Source organism: Arvicola amphibius, chromosome 4, assembly GCF_903992535.2.
Source record: "Arvicola amphibius chromosome 4, mArvAmp1.2, whole genome shotgun sequence".
Lineage (NCBI taxonomy): Eukaryota > Metazoa > Chordata > Mammalia > Rodentia > Cricetidae > Arvicola > Arvicola amphibius.
The window spans coordinates 43,047,875-43,070,474 of NC_052050.1; the positions used below are offsets into that span (position 1 = coordinate 43,047,875).

A 22,600-nucleotide genomic window follows, 5' to 3' on the forward strand; every position below is an offset into this window, starting at 1 on the left:
TTTTGTAGACCAGGCTAGCCTCAAGCTCACTAAGATCCACCTGCCTCTGCCTCCTGAGCGCTGGAATTAAAGGTGTACACCACCATGCCATACTTTTTAGGTTTCTTAGAGTTTTGTACTGGAATGAACTAGGCAGCATAGGATGGCCTCAGTTATCCTTCTGCCTTTATCTCCCAAGTGCTTGAATCACAGATATGAGACATCACACCTAGTCCTCACTGTCTAAGAGAGAAATTTAGGCAACACATGACATTTATCTCTAAGCTATCTAACGTGACCTACAAAAGAGACCCAGTGACATATCCATCATTTCCTCAGGACGTTAGTTCATTGTGCTACTGTGATCAGATGAACTGATAGTAGTAGCCCTGTGCTAGGTACACAGTATCGTGTAATCTACTACCCTTGTCCTTATTCTGTTTTTACTTTGTGTATGATAGGGTTTCATAGTTCAAGTTGAAGCTGACCTTAAACTATGTGGATGACCTTGAATTTCTGACCCCTCTACCTCCACCTCCCAAATGCTGGGATTACAGGAGTTTTGCAGCACACTTGGATCAAACCAAGGGCTTCATGAATGCTAGGCAACAACTTTACCAACTGAACTATATACCCAGCCACCTGTATATGTATTTATGTATATATATATGTATATACATATATATACATACATATATATATATATATATTGTGTGTGTACATGTACACACATGAATGTGTAGAAGTAAGAAGACAACTTTCAGGACTTGCTTCTCTCCTTCACCATGTGTCAGGTCCAAAGGAAATTCCATTTCTCCAAATAAATTCTGATGGTTAGACAAAAGCCAGCATTCCTTGGGAACTTGCAAAGCCAGTTCTTCTCTACCAAAAGAGCCTTTTTCATTACCACTGGAAGATGGAACAAATGGTATCCATGCCGCCTTACTAGCATACAAAACACTTGCTGGCTTCCAGGCTCCCTTAGTATCACAGGTACTGCTTACATACTTGAGTCCGTGACAGCAGCTTGTCTTATCTCCTCTGCTCTGAGCTTTTCCAGCTCATGGGCTTCCCCCAGCTACTCATTTTCCTTATAACCCTGCCATTTTAGCTATGCTCACTTTCTGTCTTCATTTCTCTCTCTCTCTCTCTCTCTCTCTCTCTCTCTCTCTCTCTCTCTCTCTCTCTCTCTCTCTCTCTGTGTGTGTGTGTGTGTGAGAGAGAGAGAGAGAGAGAGAGAGAGAGAGAGAGAAAGAGAAAGAGAGAGAGATTAGAGGCATGTGCCACCACTGCCTGGCTCTCTTTTATTCTTTTCTATACCAATAATAACCTAAAGATTACAAAGATGTAGATAGTATAGTAATACAAAAGATTGGGTGCTGGAGAGATGGCTCAGAGGTTAAGAGTATTGCCTGCTCTTCCAAAGGTCCTGAGTTCAATTCCCAGCAACCACATGGTGGCTCACAACCATCTGTAATGGGGTCTGGTGCCCTCTTTTGGCCTGCAGGCAAACACACAGACAGAATATTGCATACATAATAAATAAATAAATAAATAAATAAATAAATAAATAAATAATTTTAAAAAGTAATACAAAAGATTATAACAGAAAAAAATGAAAATAAGAAACAAATCAGGACAATGACTAGTGTGCAAATTTTTTTGGAGGTAGACCCCCACGTTGGACTCTAATTGGCATATTATTAGTACAAGGAGCTAACTATAACTGACTATTTAGTGTCAGAGCAAGAACCAAATAGCAGCTCAGGAAAATCATAATTTGGTCTAGCAGGAATCCCCTGAACATTCTGACAGAACGTTCTGACCCCTAGTAACACCCTTCGCACTTTTGTTATTTTCTATGTATGAGTGCCTTACCTATATACGTGTGTGTGTGTGTGTACTGTTTGTGTGCCTGGTGCTAGCAGAGGTCAGAGAGGGCATCAGATACCCTGGAACTGGAGTTATAGATGGTTGTGAACTACCTACCTTGTGAGTGCTGGGAACCAAACTCGGGTCCTCTGCAAGAACTAGTGCTTCTAACCACTAAGCCATCTTTCCAGCCCCACAACACTCAATTAGAGCTTAATTCAGAGGTTCACATGAACTGCCAAAGCACAGACCCAAAAAATACAATTCTACCAAGGCGAAAAAAATGGAAAGCCTGGCCTAATCCAGAGCAAATATTAAGAGTATATATGATACCCTTTAGATTTTTTTTTTTTTTTTTGGGCTGAAAAGAGATCAGACACTTGGGAGGTGGAGGCAGGTGGATCTCTGTGAGTTTGAGGTCAGCCTGGTCTACAAGGGCTAGTTCCAGGACAGGCTCCAAAGCTACAGAGAAACCCTGTCTCGAAAAACCAAAAACAAAAACAAAAAAAAGAGATCAGACATAACTGAAAAATAATAGTCTAGCCTAGCCGGGCGGTGGTGGCGCACGCCTTTAATCCCAGCACTCGGGAGGCAGAGGCAGGCGGATCTCTGTGAGTTCGAGGCCAGCCTGGTCTACAAAATAAGTTCCAGGACAGGCAGGGCTGTTAACACAAAGAAACCCTGTCTCAAAACAAAAACAAATAAATAAATAAATAATAGTCTGGATTAAAACACATTTTAACTTAAACAGAACAAAGAGGCTGGAGAGAGTACATATACATACATGCAGGCAAAATACTCATAAAAGTTTAAAGCTTCAATTAAATCAGGGGAGGGCAGGCTTGAGTTGAAGAAAATGATGTCAAGTACCAGAAATGTACATAAGATGTTTAGGGCTGGAGAGACAGCTCAGAGGTTAAGAGCACTGGTTGTACTTCCAGAGGTCCTGAGTTCAATTCCCAGCAACCACATGGTGGCTCACAACCATCTGTAATGAGATTTTGTGCCTGCAGGCATACATGCAGATAGGACACTTTATATATAATAAATCTTAAAAAAAGTTTAGATGATTTTCCTTCTAACAGGAAATTATTCTTGAGATACACCTGTAACTTTAAATCCTAAAATGCTACAGCTCTCAATGCTTTCATTGCTCATCAAAACCCAATCTTAATAGGTCTAGTAGTGCAGGACTATAATCTCAGCCATATGGAAGACTGAGGCAGGAAGATCACAAGTTCAAGGTCTGCCTGAGTGAGTTCAAGGCACCAGCTTTGGAAACCTGAAGAGACCTTGTAATTCAATAGATACTCACCTAGCATACGTAAGGCCCCATGTTTGATCCCTAGGATCACAAAACCACTGAATCTTAAAACTAAAGGTGTTAGGAGCCAGGCCAATTTAAGGTTTTCCCTGAGGCCTGGTGTATGAGGAGGAACACAGTTCAAAACCAGGAATACACTTAGCAGAGCCAATAATGGTCCAGGTCCAGGTCCAGGGCCTTGGAGGAGCTGTTGCTTTATATTCTGACAACCAACTCTTCCCCTAAACCGCTGTGGTTACCAGTCCCAAGGCTGCTGTGTGCCCCATCTGTGAGGATCTTGTGTTCCCTTTGTGCAACACTGCTTGATTAGCATCCTCCTTACTTGGTTCCACTGTGGATAGTTTTCTGCTGAGTCTGGTCCATTTCTCTGAAAATTATATATAAGATGCTGTTCTTAATAAGCTCGCTTGGTGTGGCTTGAGGCCCAGTTTGTGTAAGACCTGATCCCAAACTTTCCTTCTTTACCTTCTGAATCCCTGATTCTCTGCTGGTCCAGTTCAAAAGGGAAAATAAACAAAAAACTCAACAACAACAACAAACTCTGAATCTTGGACTGTATGAAAAATAATCAGTTTAATAATGTTCGTGTCTTTTTAGGAGGCTTTGTTTTGGAATAATTTAGGAGGCTCTCATGTTATTCTAGAGAAGACATAATCCACCCATGCTGAAGTTTCTATTTTCTTCCTCACATTAGGCAACTGTTAGATTCACTTTCTAGTTTTTAAAATTTATATTTATTGAAGAGTAGCTTCCAGCTTCTAGATCACATTTTCTTTTTTTTTAAAAGACTTATGTAATTATGTACACAATATTCTGTCTGCATGTATGCTGCAGGCCAGAAGAAAGCACCAGATCTCATTACAGATGGTTGTGAGTCACCATTTGGCTGCTGGGAATTGAACTCAGGACCTCTGAAAAAACAGTCAGTGCTTTTAACCTCTGAGCCATCTCTCTAGCCTTTTTTTTTTTTTTTACTTTTAATTTTTATTTATTTGTTTGCTTGTTTGTTTTTTAAAGACAGGGTTTCTCTGTGTAACAGCCCTAGTTGTCCTGGAACTAGCTCTTGTAGACCAGGCTGGCTTCAAACTCACAAGAGATCTGCCTGTCTCTGCCTCCCAAGTGCTGGGATTAAAGGCATGCGCCACCACTGCCCAGGTACATTCATCTATTTATTTAGTTATTTGGGGGATTGCATACATGTTGTGTCTTTCCTTCTCCCATGGGAGTCTTGGGATCAAACTCATGTCATCAGGCTTCATACCAAGTCCCTTACTTACTGGACCATTTTGCCCTTTTTCTTTGAGATAGGGTTTCAGTATGTAGCCTGGCTGTCCTGGAACTCACTGTGTAGACCAGGCAAAAGTCACAGAGATTCACCTGCCTTGTTGGGTGCTGGACTTAAAGGCATGTGCCATCATGCCTAGCATATAAAATTAATTTAAAATTATTTTTATGTGCCTGTGTGGGTACGTTTATGTATGTGGGTATTCACTCTAAGGAAGCCAGAGGTGTTCCAAGGAAGCTCTCCTTGGAACTGGATTTATAGGAACTTGTGAGGTCCCCACTTTGAGTGAGTGCTAAAAACTCAACTGAGTCCTCTGCAAGAACAATGATCATTCTCAACACTGAGCCATCTCTCCAACTCCTATATCATTCATGGAAGGGGGTGGGGGCTCTCTGTGTAACAGCCCTGGCTGTCATGGAACTACCAGGCTGGCCTCGAACTCACAGGGATCTTCCTGCCTCTGCCTCCCAAATGCTAGGGTTAAAGGTGTGCACCACTACCACCTGGCAGGTCATATTTTTAACTGCAAATTTATTCAGGTGTTGAAATGCCAGTTTTTGCAATCTGTAAAAAACATTCACGTTGCTTCTGACTAGTTTGTTAAACATATAAATAGCACCTCAGGATCTCACAAAGTGTCATTATTGCCCAAGAAAGGAAGTATCGCAGAAAAACATGGAGATGGTAAAGTAAAAGAAGCCTTTGTTTGGCAGCTTAAGGAAAGTACTGGAGAAGTGCAATAAAGATCACCGTCTTGGCCTGCGATCGAGAGGTGAGCTGATGATAGGAAAGTATTAGGGACAGTTTGGCTATCAGCTGCAGAATGCCAAAGATCTAAACTCTGGCCCAATACCTACAATAGAATAGTAAGGGACAACAAAGAAAAAACTGGATCCTCAAGGTGGTCATACTGAGTTGGTAGTAAAAATCCTCAGGTTTCCAGCTGGCCCCCAATCTACAGTAGAGAATCAGCAGAGATGGAGTGGACCAAGGGCTCCAGGTCACAGTCAAAGTCCTTGAAGGGCATGGACTCCAATGGACTGGTATCTTGTGTCTCCATGACAAGGTTCACTGGCTGCTTCTTTAGGAGCTCAGGGTCAAAGGCCACACCCCGAAAGAAAGGGTGGCCCTGGAAGTGATGCAGATGACGTAGACGGTGCAGAGGGTTCTGGCATAAGAGCTGAAGGAGAACAGAAGGAGACTGGGCTAAGAAAGGCTAAACAGAGGCGAGAGGGAGCAAACAGTCCATGTAGCTATGGAAGGCAGGAAGATTTGTGAAAGAGAGGCATGGTGGCTGGAGAGAGTGGGAGGACTGGTGGGGATGAAGGAGATGAACCTGCAGATGATAAGGTAGAACTGGCCCATGCTCTTCAAAAGGACCTTCTCTTCTGGCGAGGAAAGGATTTAGCGGCAGAAACTCAAGAATGAGAACTGCAGTATCAGCTACAGGAGAAATGGGTAGTTGGAGCATCTCAACCCTCATCAGAGAGAGAGAAGGGCTGGGAAATCACTTCAATGGAAAGAAAATGGTGACTAGCTTGGGCGTCTAAAAGGAAAGGAGTTTGTACCCTCACCTCATGGAGCAGAAGTGAGAACTCCTGAGTGGCAGAAGCTGGCATCTCAGATTTACAGTGGGTCACACTTTCCAACATGGCCATATGATCTCTCTCTGCAGCCACTGGGAACTGCATTAAAAGGGTAGGAGGCAGGAAGAAGACAAGGCTTTCTAAGGTCTTTTTCCCACCAAGTAAAGCTCTCTTCCTGCTCCGCACCACTACTGTTCTCTCACCTTACCAGTTGCCAGACAGAAAAGCAACACTCCCAGGGACCACCAGTCAGCAGTGTGGTTGTAAGGCCCACCACTTAGGACCTCTGGGGCTATGGTATGAAAAGGTGCTTGTCACTCACTTCCCTAGGTGCTCCTCCCCACCAGAGCTTTAGCTGCTCTCTCACCCATGTACTGAAGAGTGCCACAGATAGTGTAGGCTCGTGCTCCCTGGGACAGGCGACGAGACAGACCAAAGTCTGTCAGTTTCAGGTGGCCTATGGAATAAGGAGACAGTGTTTTGACCTATGTCTTTTTTTGTAGAAGTACCATTCATCCTGAGACTGGAGAAGGAGAAGACATACCTCGCTCATCCAGAAGGATATTCTCCATCTGAAATCATGGGCGAAAAGGACATTATCTTACTCTTTCCACTGACTCCGATTTGGTTTTTCCATTGTTATTTTTGACATAGGGTCTCGTTATGTAGCCCAGACTAGCTGGGAATCTGGTATATATACCAGGCTAGCTTCAAACTAGTAGCATTCCTCCTGCTCCCACCCCCAACAGTGCTGGGTATAGGCAGGTATGACCACACCTAGCTTTCTTTCAGTCCACTCAGCATTCAAACCTATCTTTGGAGGACCCATACCTAAAATCCTTCACAGCCATAGAAACCCAAATAAACTGTCTCTGCTCCCCAGTGCCTTTTCAGACCTGTTGGAACTTCTTATTGAGGTTCTTCCTCAGACTAAGAAAAAAAGACTTAACTCTACCTTTACATCCCGATGGATGATACCCAAGTCATGGAGATAGCCTGTGGAGAAAGGTGAGCATAGGTGTCTGTAAAGTCTCGTCTACGCCAGTTCTATAGCCTCTATCCCATCTCTCCCTGACTTCCAGAATTGAATATCAATCCTGTTTTTCCCTCCCCACCAACTTAATCTTCCCTTTCTATTTCTTTTACTACTTTTTCACTTACACAGCACAAGGACCAGTTCAGCAGCAAAGAGACGGATAGAAGCCTCTGGAAAACCACCAACAGCAGACCACAGGGTGTAGAGATTCATGCTGCAGTAGCTACACACTACAAAGCACCAGAAGTCTAGGCAATATCTGGGGTCTACAATGCCTGGGCTCAAGGCATTATAGACCTCCTGCCCAAACTAATCCCACCAGCCTTTCCCCTCTTCTTTTGGATTACAGAAATACTATTCTGCAAAGCAGAATAGCGTCAAGTTGGGAGAATGGTCTGTGGGCCTTTGTGGGTGAAGACAAAACCCAGTCCACTCACTAATGAAGAGGTGTCGCTTCCCCTGCCAGCTGTCCCCCAAGCTGTGTACAAAAGGATGGTTGATCTGTCGCTAGAGACAAAGAAAACAGCAAGTTAGGAAAGAACAAGCTTATTATTAAGAGCAGCCAAGAAATCAGGTGTTGCCTTGTGTAGAAATGAAGTGCTGCTTCACCTGATTGAGAGCTCACTTGGGACTACCTGAGAACCCTGGAGCCAGCACACTGCTAAGGAGCATGCCAAGGTGTGTTGGAGAGTTCCCTGGCAGAACCTGCAGTGTCTACAGCTAAGAACGGCTTTTCTCAGGACTTATTTCGGTGCTACATTGCACCAAGGTGGAAACATGGGGAAAGTAGAGCCAAGAAAAGCAGGTCAGCTGGGCTTTCTCCACCAGCAGTTTAGCTCTTCCAGCGTGCTTTCAGTACTCTGCATACCTGGATGCTAACCTCCTCTTTGCACTGCCTCAGGGTATCCCGCTGTAGGACTTTTACTTTGGGCACCACCTACAAATGGAGAGGCATAACTCGTGGAAAATAATGCTGTTCAATTTATTCCTCCTAATCTCTGAAACTAATAGGCTGTAAACAATAACTACTGGGTGACTCCTACCTTCACTGCAAATACAGCTTTTTGGGCACAATCTAGCACTTTCAGGACAGTTCCAAAAGACCCTTTAGCCACAAGGCCTAAAATCTGAACAAAAAAAAAAAAAAAAAAGAAAGAAAAAGAAAAAATGGAGAAGAGGGCACCTGAGACTGGCTGCTTCTAGATTTCTCCCAGACACACTTCCCGGGACTCCAATGACCTACCTGCAGCGTCTGCTGCCCCCTAACAGGCCTCATGGGAAACTCTGGTAGGAAGAGGCTGATGAACTGAGGCAATGGCCACTCGGACAGAGGCTTCTCTAGTTGCAGTGGGGCTGGCTGGAGGGGCTCCTGATGTAGGCACTGATGCCTCTGTAGTCCCCTTAGTTCTTCCAGACCTGACCTGATGGCCCCCATACCACAGAAGAGGCTCTTCCAGCCTCGGGCCCAGGGACCCTGGATGTTGCCACCCTGCTGAGAAGGGAACCATTCTAAGCCTGCTCATGAGGCACTGCAGGTTCTACCCATCTTAACAGGTACTCCTTCTGAAGACTTAACCTCTAAAGCAGTGGTTCAATTTTCCTAATGCTACAACCCTTAATACAGTTCCTCATGTTATAGTGATTCCCAACCATAAAATTATTTTCACTGCTATTTAACAAGTGTAATATTGCTACTATTATAGGTTGTAATCCAAATATCTGAAATGCAGATTATCTAATGTGACCTCAAGGAAAGGGCTGTTCTACCCCAAAGGGTCTTAACCACTGCTCTAGAGGGAAGGAAAATTCCCAGGCCTTGTGATGTGACCTAGATTTCCTCAACGTAATTCAAAATCTTGATGACAGTAACAGTTTTGTTTTCCCTATGACAAACCAGGAATACAATCTGTGCCTGAGTGGGGCTATTCACATAATAGCCTCTATGCCCAGACCCCCACACTGGCTATCACTGACAGGCTCCTAACTAGGCACTTTCTGGCCTCAGGCCCATAACTCATTCACTTCCCACTCATAGGCAGCAAGAGCCCCATACCCTACCTTCTGAGGAGCAGATACCCGGGTGTGTTGCCCCTGCCGACAGCTCATTGCTCCCATCCCCAGCCTCTGCCTCCTCTCCTTCTGCTAAATCTGCTGTACCAGTTACATAAGCAATTCCTATCTCTGATGCTGTAGTACCCAGGAGCCCCGCCTCTTCCAGTGTACATAGACCCATCAGCTTTAGGTGAGTATTGTACCAGAGCTGGGAAGTATCTATTGTACGACTTCAAAGCAGTGGAGAAAGGCCACAGTCATATTACAGTGGCAGTTAAAAAATGGGTGGGTTAGTGAGGAGGGAAGGACACAGACAACTTTAATGTTTTTACTCAATACAACTGAAAAAAAGAGAGAAGCCAGCATCAAATTTAAAATATTTTTCTTTAAATCTTTTTTTTTTCTCCATTCTCCAGGGGATTCCCCAGGGGGGAAAGGAAGGTACCCATGGCCAGCCCTGGCTCCTAATGCCATCCTCCCAAGTGAGCACAGATTGGGAAGCTGACCCCTCCCCAACAGTAACACCTTTCATACAACAAGGCAGTGGAGTGAGGCACAGAGGACCAGACCCTCCCCCAGCTTACCGGCACAAAGGGAGAGCAATTACACTTAGAAATATATATATATATTTTATATATATATATGTCTATTTATAAAAATTTATCATACTTGATCAAAACTATCCCCCCACCCTTTCTTTTGCCCCCCAAGAGTAGGATACTAGGCTTGAACACACTCCATAGGCCTTCTAGTTCTCTTGCTTTTCTGGCCCTGGGACTAATAAGCACGGGGGAACTTAGCACTTCTGTCCACCATGCCCTGCAGGGACAGGCCAGCTGCTGAATAGTGTCTCTCTCTCAGCTCCCTATAAGCTCCAAAGCCCCACAAATCCCGTGGGATGAGGGGAAGCTATGCCCACCCTCAAGTCCCTGGATCCTGAACCAGAGTCAGATTCGATACTACAGTCACTTGGATTTCCGGATCACTTGCGCCTGCTAAAGATGGACTTCTTGCCAGGGTTCTTGTCACCCACACTTAGACCGATAAGGAGCCGCGCTTTCTCCTCTTCCTGCTGTTGCACATTCAGGTCCGATTTTGTCTCTAGCTTTCCTCGGACCTCAGACCCTGTTGCAGGTTTCAACCTTAACTTTTCTTTGATTACCTGACAAGTGGAAAGGAGTAAAAGGAAAGGCAAAAATATTAGTGGAAAGGCCAAACAATTCAAACTGAATCAATTCAAAAATTTATTAAACTTACATGCAAAGCACAATGGGGCAGTTCAAAATAGGTAAATAATAAAGTATATAAATAATGGTTTCTGCTTTCAAAAAGCTTACAATCTAATCAGAATCCCTAAAGCTGAGGTTGTAGCAGCCCTTAGTTCCCTCAAATTTGATAGCTAACATGAAATAAAACAGCAAATATTTGATCATATTGTGGCAATGTCAAGGAAAAAATCAGTCATTTTATCAGCCCCTTTCTTGGCTATCTTTTAATATAGCGTAAAACAAAATGCCCCAAAGAAGGCAATTTGCTTGCCAGTCCCTGCTAACGAAACAGCCATGAGCCCTGGCGAGATACCTGGGCAACCAGAGCTTTTCGGCTGTCCCTTTTGACAGCCATAGCAAAGTCCAGCCATGTCCACGTGTTGTTGTGGTACTCCAGACAGGGCAGCACCAAGTTAAGGTCACCCCAGTCCACACTGTTCTTCTCACCCTGCAAAAGGAAAGGAGGAAGGAAAATTACATCAGCTGCCATCTTGAATCTAAGACAGTACTCGGAGTTTAATTCCTATGATAGCAACCTACAGATACAGACTGGATTTCCCCTATCTCAGCCTGGTACTGGTGCTGACTCCTGCAGGAAGCAGAAGCAAGAGCAGGGTTGTCATCCATGGCTCACTTTCACAGGAAGCCTGCTTGTCACTCTCATCTTTGGTTCCCTTCCTACTCTGTTCGAGAGTGCTGGGATGGGACATACCTTATAACTGACACACAGTGGAACTTGTGGGATTTTTATGTATATGAAGGAGTTGTTCATGGCAGCTCGCTCTTTCATCTTGTCAATATCATCAACTGGGTGCTAGGAAAGACAAGAAAGGAGTAAAGCCTCTAAAACCAGAAGAAATCAAATATCCTAAATATTACTCCCATCTTCTCAACCTTGGAGTAAACTCAAAAGAAAAAGACCCAGCCAGGTCCAACAGCTCTGGCTGCCCTGGAACTTACTCTGTAGACCAGGCTACAAAAAAGATCCACCTGCTAATGCCGCCTAAGTGCTGGGATTAAAAGCACGTGCCGCTACTGCCCGGCTAAAAAAACCTTTTAAGCATACTAAAATGTTTTTATTTTTGTTTTTGAGGGCTTCTTTTGTGAGACAGGATTCATGTGGTCCAGGACGCCCTTGAACTCATGATGTTCCGACTCCTGTCTCCCAAGTGTTACGATTATAGAGTGCATTACCACATTCAGTTTCTCTGATTTTTCAGTCTTTAGGGACACGTGCCATACCTCAGGTAATTTGCGAAATGATCTTCTGACCCCAGAACTCCGGGTCAAGCCCTGCGCTACACCCTTCCCAGGGCCTAGTGGAGCTGCATCATCTGTTGCCATCAGCTGCCGAGGCTTCACTACTGGGATTCCTAGGAAAAAGCAACACCAGCACTCATCCTTTTCCTGAAGTGGCTTTGGGCTGCTACTCTAGTCTTCTGGCATTCCAGAGTAACAATTCTCACCAGTTGTCACCAATTTGGACTTATCCTCTTCATCACCAACTTCATCATCTTCCACATTTCGACCAGGAAAGAAAAATCCCATCATTCTATGGAAGAACTGGTGTGACAGCTGGATAGTGAGAGGCACCACATTTACCTGTGGGGGAAAGAGATGAAGAAGCAGTTAAGCTCAGGTATTAGCCTTGTCTTTAATTACTAACCAGTGTAACTGGTTTTAGTGTGATCTGCCCTTGATCCTGGGTTCCCAAGGTACTGTTTACTAACCTCAAAGTGTTCCTTAACAGAGATACCCCCAACAGGTGGTCGGACTTTGCTGAAAAGGCGGAGGGCTAGCTGTCTCCCCGACTGGCAGGAACTCTGGGGCCGCAAAACCACCTATAAGGCAAAGCAAATAACCCTACTAAATGTCTTCTCTTTTTAAACAACAACAACAACAAAAAATCCACAAACCTTCCATAGAATTAAGAACTGAAACCAACAGCCTTGCTAAGCTAGGCAAGCTATACCATCTCAAATCACACTGCTTCCTATTATGAGTTGATATGAAAAAGCCATCACAAATAAATACCCTTTGCGCTAAAGTGTGTGTGTGTGTGTGTGTGTGTGTGTGTGTGAGGGGGCGGGCTAGGAATGGGGAAATAAGGCCTGCCATATAGATGGGGGTGTAGATTAGTAGAGTGCTTGTCTAGAATGAACACGGCCTTGCCTAAATACCATCCTCACCCACCCCCCAAATGACTTGCCTTATAGATAGCATTGGGGAGAAGATTGTTCATAGTGAACCAGCCCAACTCCAGGAGATGTTCTGCTGTGTCATCAGACTTATTCACCTATAGACAGATAGATTTTGTCCTGTTCATTATAAGCTTTCCTTAGGAACTTGATAAGAGAATTACTATATATGCTAATCTAACCCACTGATTTCATTTTTCTCCTTCTTCTTTAAATCAGGATCTCATAAAGCCTCGAACTGTACCTGTGGCTGGCTTTGAACTCCTGATCCTCTTTACACATCTAGAATGATGAGATTATATGCATGCACCACCACACCTTATCAATATCTCTTTCAATCACAACTATTTCTTTTTTTTTCCCCTTTCTTGTTTTTTTTTTTTTTTTTGTTGTTGTTGTTTTGTTTTGAGACAGGGTTTCTCTGTAGCTTTGGAGCCTGTCCTGGAACTTGCTCTGTAGACCAGGCTGGCCATGAACTCAGAGATCCACCTATCTCTGCCTTCTGAGTGGAGTGTGCACCACCACTGCCCAGCTTCAATCTCATATACAATCTACAAATCCTCTAATCTAGTGTTTCTCATGAGTAACACCAGTTAAACTCCTAACTGTTAATACTTTTAGTTATTGTGACATTTAAATTTCTCATTTATTTTCAAACATCCCTAGTAATAATATTTTTTCCAGTGCAGGACATTTGCAGAAATGCTGTCAGTATCAGAATGGTACTATTCCAACTTGACTTGGAAAATTACTTCACTCTGAGCCTTAGTTTTAAGAATAAACCACCCCATTGTTTTTTTGTTTTGTTTTGTTTTGCTTTTTTGAGACAGGGTTTCTCTGTGTAGCCTTGGCTGTCCTGGAACTTGATTTGTAGACCAGGCTGGCTTTGAACTCAGGAGATCTACCTGCCTCTGCTTCATGAGTGCTGGGACTAAAGGCATGCACCACCCACTTGGGTTGATTAATTTTATCTATACACCTATCATTTATTATAGGTCAATGTGTCTCTAATCATGATCATCATTAATAACCATATAATTAGCCCTTTTATCTCTCCATGGATTGAACTGGAATAGGTTTAGGCCCTGGACTAGGCTGGCGCTGTATGACTGTGTACCCCAATACCTTGCTGTAGAGGAACCTTTGTAGCTCCAGCTCAGCGATTCCCAACTGTCCGTCTTCCTCTGTTAGGCGCCAACGTGCCTGAGCAAAGTAAAACTCAGTGCGACGGACTACACTCACATCTTCCTGTTGTTTCCGCAGCTCCATTTTGTTGGCCCGCTGCAGTTGGAAATCCTTAAAACATCTATGTGTGAACAGGAGAGCCAAACGAGTTAGGGAAAGAACACACAGGCAGGAGTGCCCCATAATGCTGCAGACTCTAATTCCAGAGACCAACCTCTGGCTTAGCTAATGCTTAATTTTTTTCCTACTGATGCATTTTTCTGACACTCTGAACTATGGAATAGAAATCCTATCTTGTAGTTGGATAGCTTCTTCTTCTTTTTTGTTTTTTCGAGACAGGGTTTCTTTGTAGTTTCGTAGCCTGTCCTGGAACTTGCTCTGTAGACCAGGCTGGTCTCAAACTCAGAGAGCCGCCTGCCTTTGCCTCCCAAGTGCTGGGATTAAAGGCATGTGCCACCACCACCCAACCTCAATTTTGTTCTTTAGTAATCAGTTTTAATGTATTTTCAGTTAAGATACACACTGCTCAGGACACAAAAATGGTATTTCTCAGGTACCTAATTTTGTAGCAGAGCCTTTCCCAGGAACATTCCAGTAAGAACCCAGAGGAGGGGCTCTCCTGCTTGCACTCACCACTATGGCCAACCTCAGCAAGGCTTATGGGAAGAGGTGCCTATATCTACTTCTACATTAGAATGCACACTAGACCTAGACCATAACACGGGCAAGAAAGACAGCCCAGCTCTCAACTGAGTGGAAAGACCGCTGGGTACCTGATGAGGATGTTGAGCTCTTCACTTTCCAGCTGCAGGTTGGCCTTTTCCTGGTTTAGCTGTAACTGAAGTTTTTGGTTCAGGTCAAGCAAGTTCTCATTCTTGCTGTCATCCTGTAAAGACTAGAGAACAAGGAGAAAAGAAATTAAAGAGATCCTCCCTGTCCGCCGCAGGCGATCTCTCTGTCCTCAGACTACCTGGGGTGAATACCTTCATGATAGAATACATCTGTTTCTCTAAGTGCCGGATCTGGGCCACATGTTGCCGCACAGCCTCCTGCAGATGCAATATGCTACTGCGCTGCTCCTCAGGATTGCTAGAGATCTCAAGCTGGAACCTGACACGCTGTTTCTTTTCACTATGCTCCTAAAAGAAGGGAAAAGGGAAATGTGTACTTTTTTGTGTGGTGCTGTGAATAAAACCCCAGAGCTTCACACATGCTAAATACATTCCCAGCACCGTGAATTAACACTTTCTAAATGAGTAAGTTTTGTAGGAAAGTGAATGGGGCTCTCTTCTGGAAAGCTGACCTTTACCAGTCATGATCAGCAGCAAGAGTACCATTGTTTGAGATGTATGGTTGACTGAGAACTGGCTAGAACAAATTCTACAGTCTTAGAGACACATAAACCTTAACTATAAGATTTTTTTTTTTTTTTTTTTTTTTTTTTTGAGACAGTTCCATAGCTGTTCTGGAACTCACTCTGTAGAGTAGGCTGGCCTTGAACTCACAGAGATCTGCCTACTTCTGCCTCCCGACTGCTGAGAATAAAGGCATGTACCAGCACTGCCCAGCAACTGTATGATTTCTAATAGCTATGACTGATTAAGAAGATACACCAATCAAACTAATAGAGATAATAGATTCTTTCTTATCCATTGAGCCACCTCAACAGCCCAGCATTACTTTACTTACTGTGATCCAAGTAAGGACAAGGTCAAAGTGCAGGTGAGGCTAACCTGAATTCTAGAAGGGCTAATGCTCACCTTCCGCTTGGGTTCTACATGGAGCAGCAGGTTGTTGACGATGTCCAGAATCATAGCATACTGAGCTGGGTTGGTAGAAATTTCCAATTCGTGGTGGATGAGAGTGAAAGTATCCACAGCCCCTAGATAATTGTTAGCAGTTAAGTAAGAGGCTCAAGTTTCTCCCTAAATATTCAATCTCCTAACCCACACCCACACACCCACACATTTTTTTTGGACTGGGCTTCACTATGTAGCCCTGGTTTGCCTGAAAGGCCTCTGCCTCCTAGATGCTGAGAGTAAAGCTGTGGACTACCACACCCAGCCTAACAGACATGGGAACCACTTCTCTTAGTCAATCTAACAGAAAGGGAATAAAAGATACTTGGGAATATGCTTATTTCAGAATGGCAAGTAATAGCCATAGTCCCTATTTCTTTCTTCTAAGAGTACACGTTGGTTGTTCTTACGGCTGAACTTAAAGTACAGACATACTGCACAGGAATCCCTTTAATAATTTTACTGTCTTAAAACCACTAAGAAAATAAATACTTCACAAATCCCCAGTCCTCCCTAAAAAGCTTTTAAATCCTGAATACCTTCCTGCTTCTTTAAGAGATCTTCCTTTTCCTGGTTCTCATGAACCTCAGGTGGCTTAATTTGAGTTGCTAGCTCAGGGTCAATGTCATGACTGTAACTAATGTAGTACATTCGGCAATTACAACGTGAAATGATCCGCTGGACCTGCTGGGCTTGCTGAGCTTCAGCTGGCTGGTTCCAATCTGGGAAGAAGTGAAAAAGATTCTCTAAGCAAGGTATGGTGCGAGCCTCCCATCTGTATGACTCTTAAGAAATTCCAGAAATGTGGCTTTCAGTCTCGAACAGCAAAAAAACACTACCACTTCAACATACACTTGTGTCAAAAATAGACAAACTGGAGCTGAGAGGTGGCTCAGAGGTTGGGAGCACTGACTGCTCTTCCAGAAGACCAGGGTTCAATTCTCAGCACACACCTGTCTGTAACTCCAGTTTTAAGGGATCAGATACCCTCACACAGACTTACATGCAAACAAAACAGTAATGCACATAAATAAAAACAAAAAACAACCACCACAAAAAAAAAAAAAAAAAAAAAAAAAAAAAAAAAAAAAAAAAAAACCAGAAAAATTGGAACCACACACGGTAGCACACACTTTTGTTTGTCTGTTCTTTTTTGTGTTTCAAGACAAGGTTTCTTTATAGCTTTGGAGCCTGTCCTGGAACTAGCTTTTGTAGACTGACAGAGATCTGCCTGCCTCTGCCTCCCAAGTGCATGGGATTAAAGGTGGGCCACCGCCCAGCTGTATGAGGCTATTTTCATCTATGGTATCTCTACAGGAGAGATTCTAGAAAATGGCACACTGTACTTTTTTTTTTTTTTTTTTGAGACAGGGTTTCTCTGTAGCTTTGGAGCCTGTCCTGGAACTAGTTCTTATAGACCAGGTTGGCCTTGAATTCACAGAGATCCACCAGCCTCTGCCTCCTGAGTGCTGGGATTAAATTTTTAGGGGAATGGGGGGTAGCACACACTTTTAATGCCAACGCTTGAGATGCAGAGGCTGGAACTCTTGAGTTCCAGGACAGCCTGGTCTACACAGGTGAGACCCTCACAGAAACAAGACAAGAGGTTATTGTTGTGGAATGTTACTTTAACTATGTAAAGATGTGTTATGTGGCTATATACTGCGACCCTGTTTCAGACAGAGCTAGATGGGTGGATGATACTGAGATAAGGCTTGGTATGTAACTCTAAGGTACAGCAAACACCTGGCATGTGAGTGACCCTGAGTTTGATCCCCACTACTGCCAAAAGCTAAATAAAAACAGTATGTGGCTCATGATTGTAACCCCAGCATTCAGCAGCCTAAGACCATGAGTTTGAGGGCAGCCTATACAGACTGACACATTGCTTCAAAAACTGAAAGGAAAAAAAATGCAGAACGTAGGTTAGATAAGTAAATGAGACCCCTTTTGAATGCACATTTACTCCAAATCATAGCATAGGAGAGGAAGAGAGCTGACCTGTGGTTGTGGTAACCATGCCTCCCACTGCCTGCCCACTTTCCATCAGCTCCTGAACAGAGTCCAGACTACGTTCCCGGTGCTCCTCAATATTCTTCACCTGAGAATAGAATGAGGAACCTTTAGCTCCTGGGGAAAAGGTGGCTTATTCTAATACCACCATAGATGGCCATGTTTCAAGTAGTCTTATGCTGCAAAAGAACGACAGATTGTATGCCCAATGGTAGTCCCATGCCTGTAATCTCAGAAAGAGGCTGTGAGGCAGGAGTGTCACCAGATGAGGCCAGCCTGGACTACAGAGTGAGTTCCAGGACAGCCTGGTATACACAGTTGAGACCCTCACAAAAACAAGACAAGAGGTTATTGTTGTGCAATATTACTTTATATTTTATATATGTAAAGATGTGCAAAGGTTTATGTTGCATTTGTTTAACTAGGTAAAGATGTGTTACATTTGCTTATGCTGCATTCAATTATTTAGGTAAAAATGTGTTGTTTCACCTTGCCTGCCTATAGCACCTGATTGGTCTAATAAAAAGCTGAGCAGCCAACAGCTAGGCAGTAGAGAGATAGGTGAGGCTGGTAGGCAGAGAGAATAAGTAGAAGCAGAGAAGAGAAAGAGAACAAAAGATGAGAGAATAAGGGAGAAAGAAAGGGAGATACCTGAGGTCAGCTAGGCACAGAGTAGAGCATACATAATGAAATAAAGGTAAAAAGCTCCAAAACAAAACTTAGATGGAAGAGAAACAGGTTAATTTAAGTTATAAGAGCAAGTGCATAAGCATAAGCTAAGGCCAAGCCTTCACAACTAGTAATAATCCTCCATGTCATGATTTAGGAGCAAGTTGGTGGCCCAAAAATAAGCCTGCTACAGGTTGTATCACCTAATGATAGTGTGGTCATCTTAGTCCATACAAAGAAAATTACTCTGGGAGGAGATGGAAATTTTTAATAAAAATAAAATAAAAGAAAGAAAAATAACACACACACACGTATTATATCGACATATATATGCATACAACATGCATGTACACACATACCACACATACACACAATATATACATATATCTATACAATATACATTTACACATATACATATAATACACATACACACATATTTAAAGTTCTGACTTTCTTGCTTCTACCTCTCAAGTGTTGGGATTATAAACATGGGCTACAATGCCTGGCTAGTATGTTTTCTGTGGTTTTGTTATTTTGTATTTTCAGAGAGAAAATCACCCTGAACCGAAGTATGATGGCTAACACCATGGGATCAGCAATTGGGATCAGCAAAAGACAGATCTCTGAGTCTGCTAGACTTTGAGGTCAGCCTAGTTTACCTATCAAGTGCAAGGTAGCTAATACTATACAGTGAGACCTCAAAAATTACAGCCAGGGGCCATGGAGCTGGTAAAATACTTGCTGCTGAGAAGCTGGGTTCTATCCTGGAACTCACATAAAAGGGGAAAGGAAGAGACAGCTCAGCAGTTAAGAGCATTTGTTGTTCTACCAGAAAACCAGGGTTTGGTTTCCAGCATCAACAACAGGCAACTCAAACTACCTGTAATTCCAGTTCTAGGGTATCCGTTACCCTCTTCTGGTGTCTGAAGGCATGTATGTGGTATATACACAGACACTTAGGCACTTACATACACATAAAAAAAGTAAAACCGATTCCACAAAATTATCTTCTGACCTCTAAACACATACATCTCTCTCACACATACAGTAATTTCAAATCCCCAGCACCCATGTAAAAAGCCAGGGATTCCCATTCATGCCTGTAATCCCAATTCTATGGGGGTTGGAGTCAGGAAGATTGCCAGGGCTTGCAGGATCCCAGTCTAGCTCCAGAGTCAATGAAAAACCCTGTTTCAAGGGAATAAGACACAGCATGATAAAGACACCTGACACCATCTTCTCTGCACACACATAGGCACACATCCCTATACATACATCACATGCTCACTTATACATACACACATTTAAAAAAAATCATTCTGACACTGTTGCCTTGGAGGCCAAGGAAAATAACAAAATAAGTATCACATAAGATCAAAGCAATAAGGGCTGGAGAGATGGCTCAGAGGTTAAGAGCACTGACTGCTCTTCCAGAGGTCCTGAGTTCAATTCCCAGCAACCACATGGTGGCTCACAACCATCTGTAATGAGATCTGGTGCCCTCTTCTGGCCTGCAGACATACACACAGACAGAATATTGTGTACATAATAAATAAATAAATATTTTTAAAAAGCCAATAGTTAGAAGGGTAGAGTTTAGGCAGGAGAGCCAAACTGAGAAGATGATGGAAGAAAGGCAGAGTCTCTCAGGAGTCTCAAAGGAAGACAAATGTGCCGTGTTGAAAGAAGGCACTGCCATGTGGCAGAGGATAGATAAGAAATATGAGTTAATTGAAAATGTAAGAGTTAGCTAGTAACAAGCCCGAGCCATCAACCAAGCATTACAATTAATAGTAAGCCTCTGTGCATTTATTCGGGAACTGGTGGTCCTGACAAAAAGCCTGCCTACAGGGGCTGGAGAGATGGCTCAGAGGTTAAGAGCATTGCCTGCTCTTCCAAAGGTCCTGAGTTCAATTCCCAGCAACCACATGGTGGCTCACAACCATCTGTAATGGGGTCTGGTGCCCTCTTCTGGCCTGGAGGCATACACACAGAGAGAATATTGTATACAAAATAAATAAATAAATAAATATTTTTTTTTTAAAAAAAAAAGCCTGCCTACAGTCAGTCATATGCCATATTTGGTGGATATCCCTGTGAGCTTGGTTTGGTTTGGTTTGGTTTGGTTTTCCAAAGGCAAACAGGAAGAAGTGATCTAAAGGGGAGAAGAACTATGAAGACTGCAAACATGGGAAACTATGATTGGAATGTAATACATCAAAGAATAAAAGTTTTTTTTAAAAAAAAAAGACGTTTCTGTCCGTTTACTCTACGGCTGGTATATAAGAATTAGAGTACCTGAGGAGAGAAAAGCACTGTGTTCCTATACCACAGAGGTTGCTCACAGTCAAGGGGGTCAGCAGCTTCCTTTTTCTACTAAGCAGAAGGTAAGTACTGTGAAGAATCTTCCAGTGGTTCTAGTAGAAGGGACTTAAATAGAGACATAATGGCCTTCCCACCCATGCTGACTGACCTCTAGCCAGAGCTGTCGGCCATCCTGTTCAGTAGGGCTGCTTTCAGTGGTGGCAAAATACTGCATGCCATCTAACAGGCAAGTCCAGGATGTCTTTTGTTTTAGTGTGTCACCATACCAAGCTGGATGGTGTTGGCACTGCAGCAACTGGGCTTTGGCAGCTGACACAATGACACAGCCTTCTGTCTCTGCTCCACGCAGAACCATCTGTCAAAGAGAAAAGCAGAGTCTTATACAAGAAGGAAGAAAAGAAGGATCTTCAGGTTACTTATCTGACTGACTCCGGCTTACAGAGTGAATATCACTGGGTTTTATACTTGGAAATGATTACTTAGGATACCTGAAGGGACAAATCTACTGGTCACAGTAGTGCACGCCTTTAATCCTAGCCCTCGGGAGGAAGAGGCAGGCAGATCTCTTTGAGTTTGAGGCCAGCCTGGTCTACAAAATGAGTTTCAGGACAGCCAGAGCTGTTACACAGAGAAACCCTGTCTTGAAAAACAAACAGGCCGGGCTGTGGTGGTGCACACCTTTATTTAACCCAGCACTCGGGAGGCAGAGGCAGGTGAATCTCTGTGAGCTGAAGGCCAGTCTGGTCTACAAGAGTGAATTCCAGGACAGGCTCCAAAGCTACAGAGAAACCCTGTCTCAAAAAACCAAACCAAACCAAACCAAACCAACCAAACAAACAAACGGAACAAATCTGAGCTCTATCCATCCTTCTTCAGTTTAGATGTGCAGAAACACACCCATAACTTCTGCGTTCAAAAAACCAAAGCAAGATGGTCAAGTTTGAGGCCAGTCTGAGCTATACAGTGGGATCCTATTTTTATTGTTTTGTTTAATTATTTTGAGACAGGGTCTCACTATATTGTCCTCAAATTCAGAGATCTACCAGATTCTGCCTCCCAAGTGCTGGGGTCAAAGATCTTTAAAAAAATTCTATCTTTAAAAAATATTTTTTTAACTGGTGCAAAGTAAACAATATGATTGGGATCTAGCCTTTTTTGGCGTCCTATAAAGAAAACATACCTGGCAGTTAACCAGCTCAATAAGGCAGTTTCGGTTGTATATGTCATCCGTCTGGCAGGCAGCAATGCCACACAACTGGTCACTCATACCGGACTCCTCTTCTGTGAATACTACAAACCTATCTGTCTCTTCAATCAGCTTCTGTAACATGTAAGCACCTGGGAAAGAAGTGGGGAAAGGTCACCATCTCAAAGGGAAAGAGAACATATCCAGGGCCACACTGATCTTCCATTAATTCCTATCTAGGTAAGGGCTAAGATATATCTTTCAACTTGGGAACACCGGTCCAGTTCACTCTACCCGACCCTTGATCCAAAATAGTAAAAGTTTCTTAGTTCCCCCATCAATGTTAATAAAAGATTTCCAATAGAAACAGCCGGGCGGTGGTGGCGCACATCTTTAATCCTAGCACTTAGGAGGCAGAGGCAAGCAGATCTCTGAATTCGAGGCCAGTTTGGTCCTACAGAGCTAATTCCAGGACTCCAAAGCTACTGAGAAACCGTTTTGAAAACCAAACCAAAACAAAAAAAAACCAAAAACCAAAACAAAACAAAAACCCCTACCAGTTTTAATGGCACTAGTTTTTTTTCCTAAGGGCCCAACCATGACAGTGGTAGGAATTGAACCCAGGTCCTCTAGAAAAGCAGCAAGTGCTCTAAACTGCTGAGCCATTTCTCCAGCCTGTTTTTCTCCTTTTCACATACTTGCTTATGACTATTCCCTCCCACTCCCTTGTCAGCAGTGGCACCATATCCTAGCTTTGCTACTTCTCCCGAAGGTCTTAGAAGTATCTCCTGAGACCCTGGCATGTTCCCTCCTTTCTCTTAGT

General features: G+C 43.3%; 2 protein-coding genes across 3 annotated transcripts in view; both read right to left on the reverse strand.

Annotated features, from left to right (window-relative positions):
• Window positions 1-4,974: 4,974 nt before the first annotated feature.
• Rskr (ribosomal protein S6 kinase related) lies at window positions 4,975-9,350 on the reverse strand. Of its 2 annotated transcripts, XM_038325657.1 has the most exons (12): window positions 9,141-9,350; window positions 8,326-8,571; window positions 8,126-8,209; window positions 7,951-8,019; window positions 7,520-7,589; window positions 7,208-7,312; window positions 7,002-7,042; window positions 6,591-6,618; window positions 6,414-6,503; window positions 6,250-6,338; window positions 6,035-6,145; window positions 4,975-5,640 (listed from the first exon to the last, which is right to left on the reverse strand). In XM_038325657.1, exons 1-12 carry the CDS (start codon window positions 9,195-9,197, stop codon window positions 5,416-5,418), a joined length of 1,215 nt encoding a protein of 404 aa, XP_038181585.1. In that variant the 5' UTR covers window positions 9,198-9,350; the 3' UTR covers window positions 4,975-5,415. The 2 variants fall into 2 exon arrangements, with proteins under 2 accessions (XP_038181585.1, XP_038181584.1); XM_038325656.1 differs by lacking the exon at window positions 7,951-8,019 and having other exon boundaries at window positions 8,326-9,350.
• Window positions 9,351-9,499: 149 nt separating this feature from the next.
• The window catches only part of Kiaa0100 (KIAA0100 ortholog), a 30,849-nt gene continuing 17,748 nt past the window's right edge, over window positions 9,500-22,600 (reverse strand). Inside the window, exons 25-39 of the mRNA XM_038325655.1 lie at window positions 21,772-21,929; window positions 20,740-20,946; window positions 17,586-17,685; window positions 16,124-16,306; window positions 15,546-15,667; window positions 14,769-14,924; window positions 14,559-14,680; window positions 13,726-13,906; window positions 12,612-12,698; window positions 12,133-12,243; window positions 11,869-12,004; window positions 11,645-11,775; window positions 11,115-11,216; window positions 10,716-10,850; window positions 9,500-10,296 (exon numbers count right to left, since the gene is read on the reverse strand). Of these exons, the coding sequence (XP_038181583.1) occupies window positions 10,117-10,296; window positions 10,716-10,850; window positions 11,115-11,216; window positions 11,645-11,775; window positions 11,869-12,004; window positions 12,133-12,243; window positions 12,612-12,698; window positions 13,726-13,906; window positions 14,559-14,680; window positions 14,769-14,924; window positions 15,546-15,667; window positions 16,124-16,306; window positions 17,586-17,685; window positions 20,740-20,946; window positions 21,772-21,929 (2,111 nt within the window). The 3' untranslated portion in view covers window positions 9,500-10,116. The remainder of the gene's footprint in view (window positions 10,297-10,715; window positions 10,851-11,114; window positions 11,217-11,644; window positions 11,776-11,868; window positions 12,005-12,132; window positions 12,244-12,611; window positions 12,699-13,725; window positions 13,907-14,558; window positions 14,681-14,768; window positions 14,925-15,545; window positions 15,668-16,123; window positions 16,307-17,585; window positions 17,686-20,739; window positions 20,947-21,771; window positions 21,930-22,600) is intronic.

What these genes read in the sequence shown, in the direction of transcription:
- Rskr (XM_038325657.1), bottom strand. Translation starts at nt 9,197, where the DNA reads ATGGGAGCAATGAGCTGTCGGCAGGGGCAACACACCCGGGTATCTGCT. An exon ending in GGGGGCAGCAGACGCTGCAG is followed by an intron (nt 8,210 to 8,325) that starts GTAGGTCATTGG and finishes TTTTTTGTTCAG; the next exon opens with ATTTTAGGCCTTGTGGCTAA. An exon ending in TCATCCATCGGGATGTAAAG is followed by an intron (nt 6,619 to 7,001) that starts GTAGAGTTAAGT and finishes CCATGATTTCAG; the next exon opens with ATGGAGAATATCCTTCTGGA.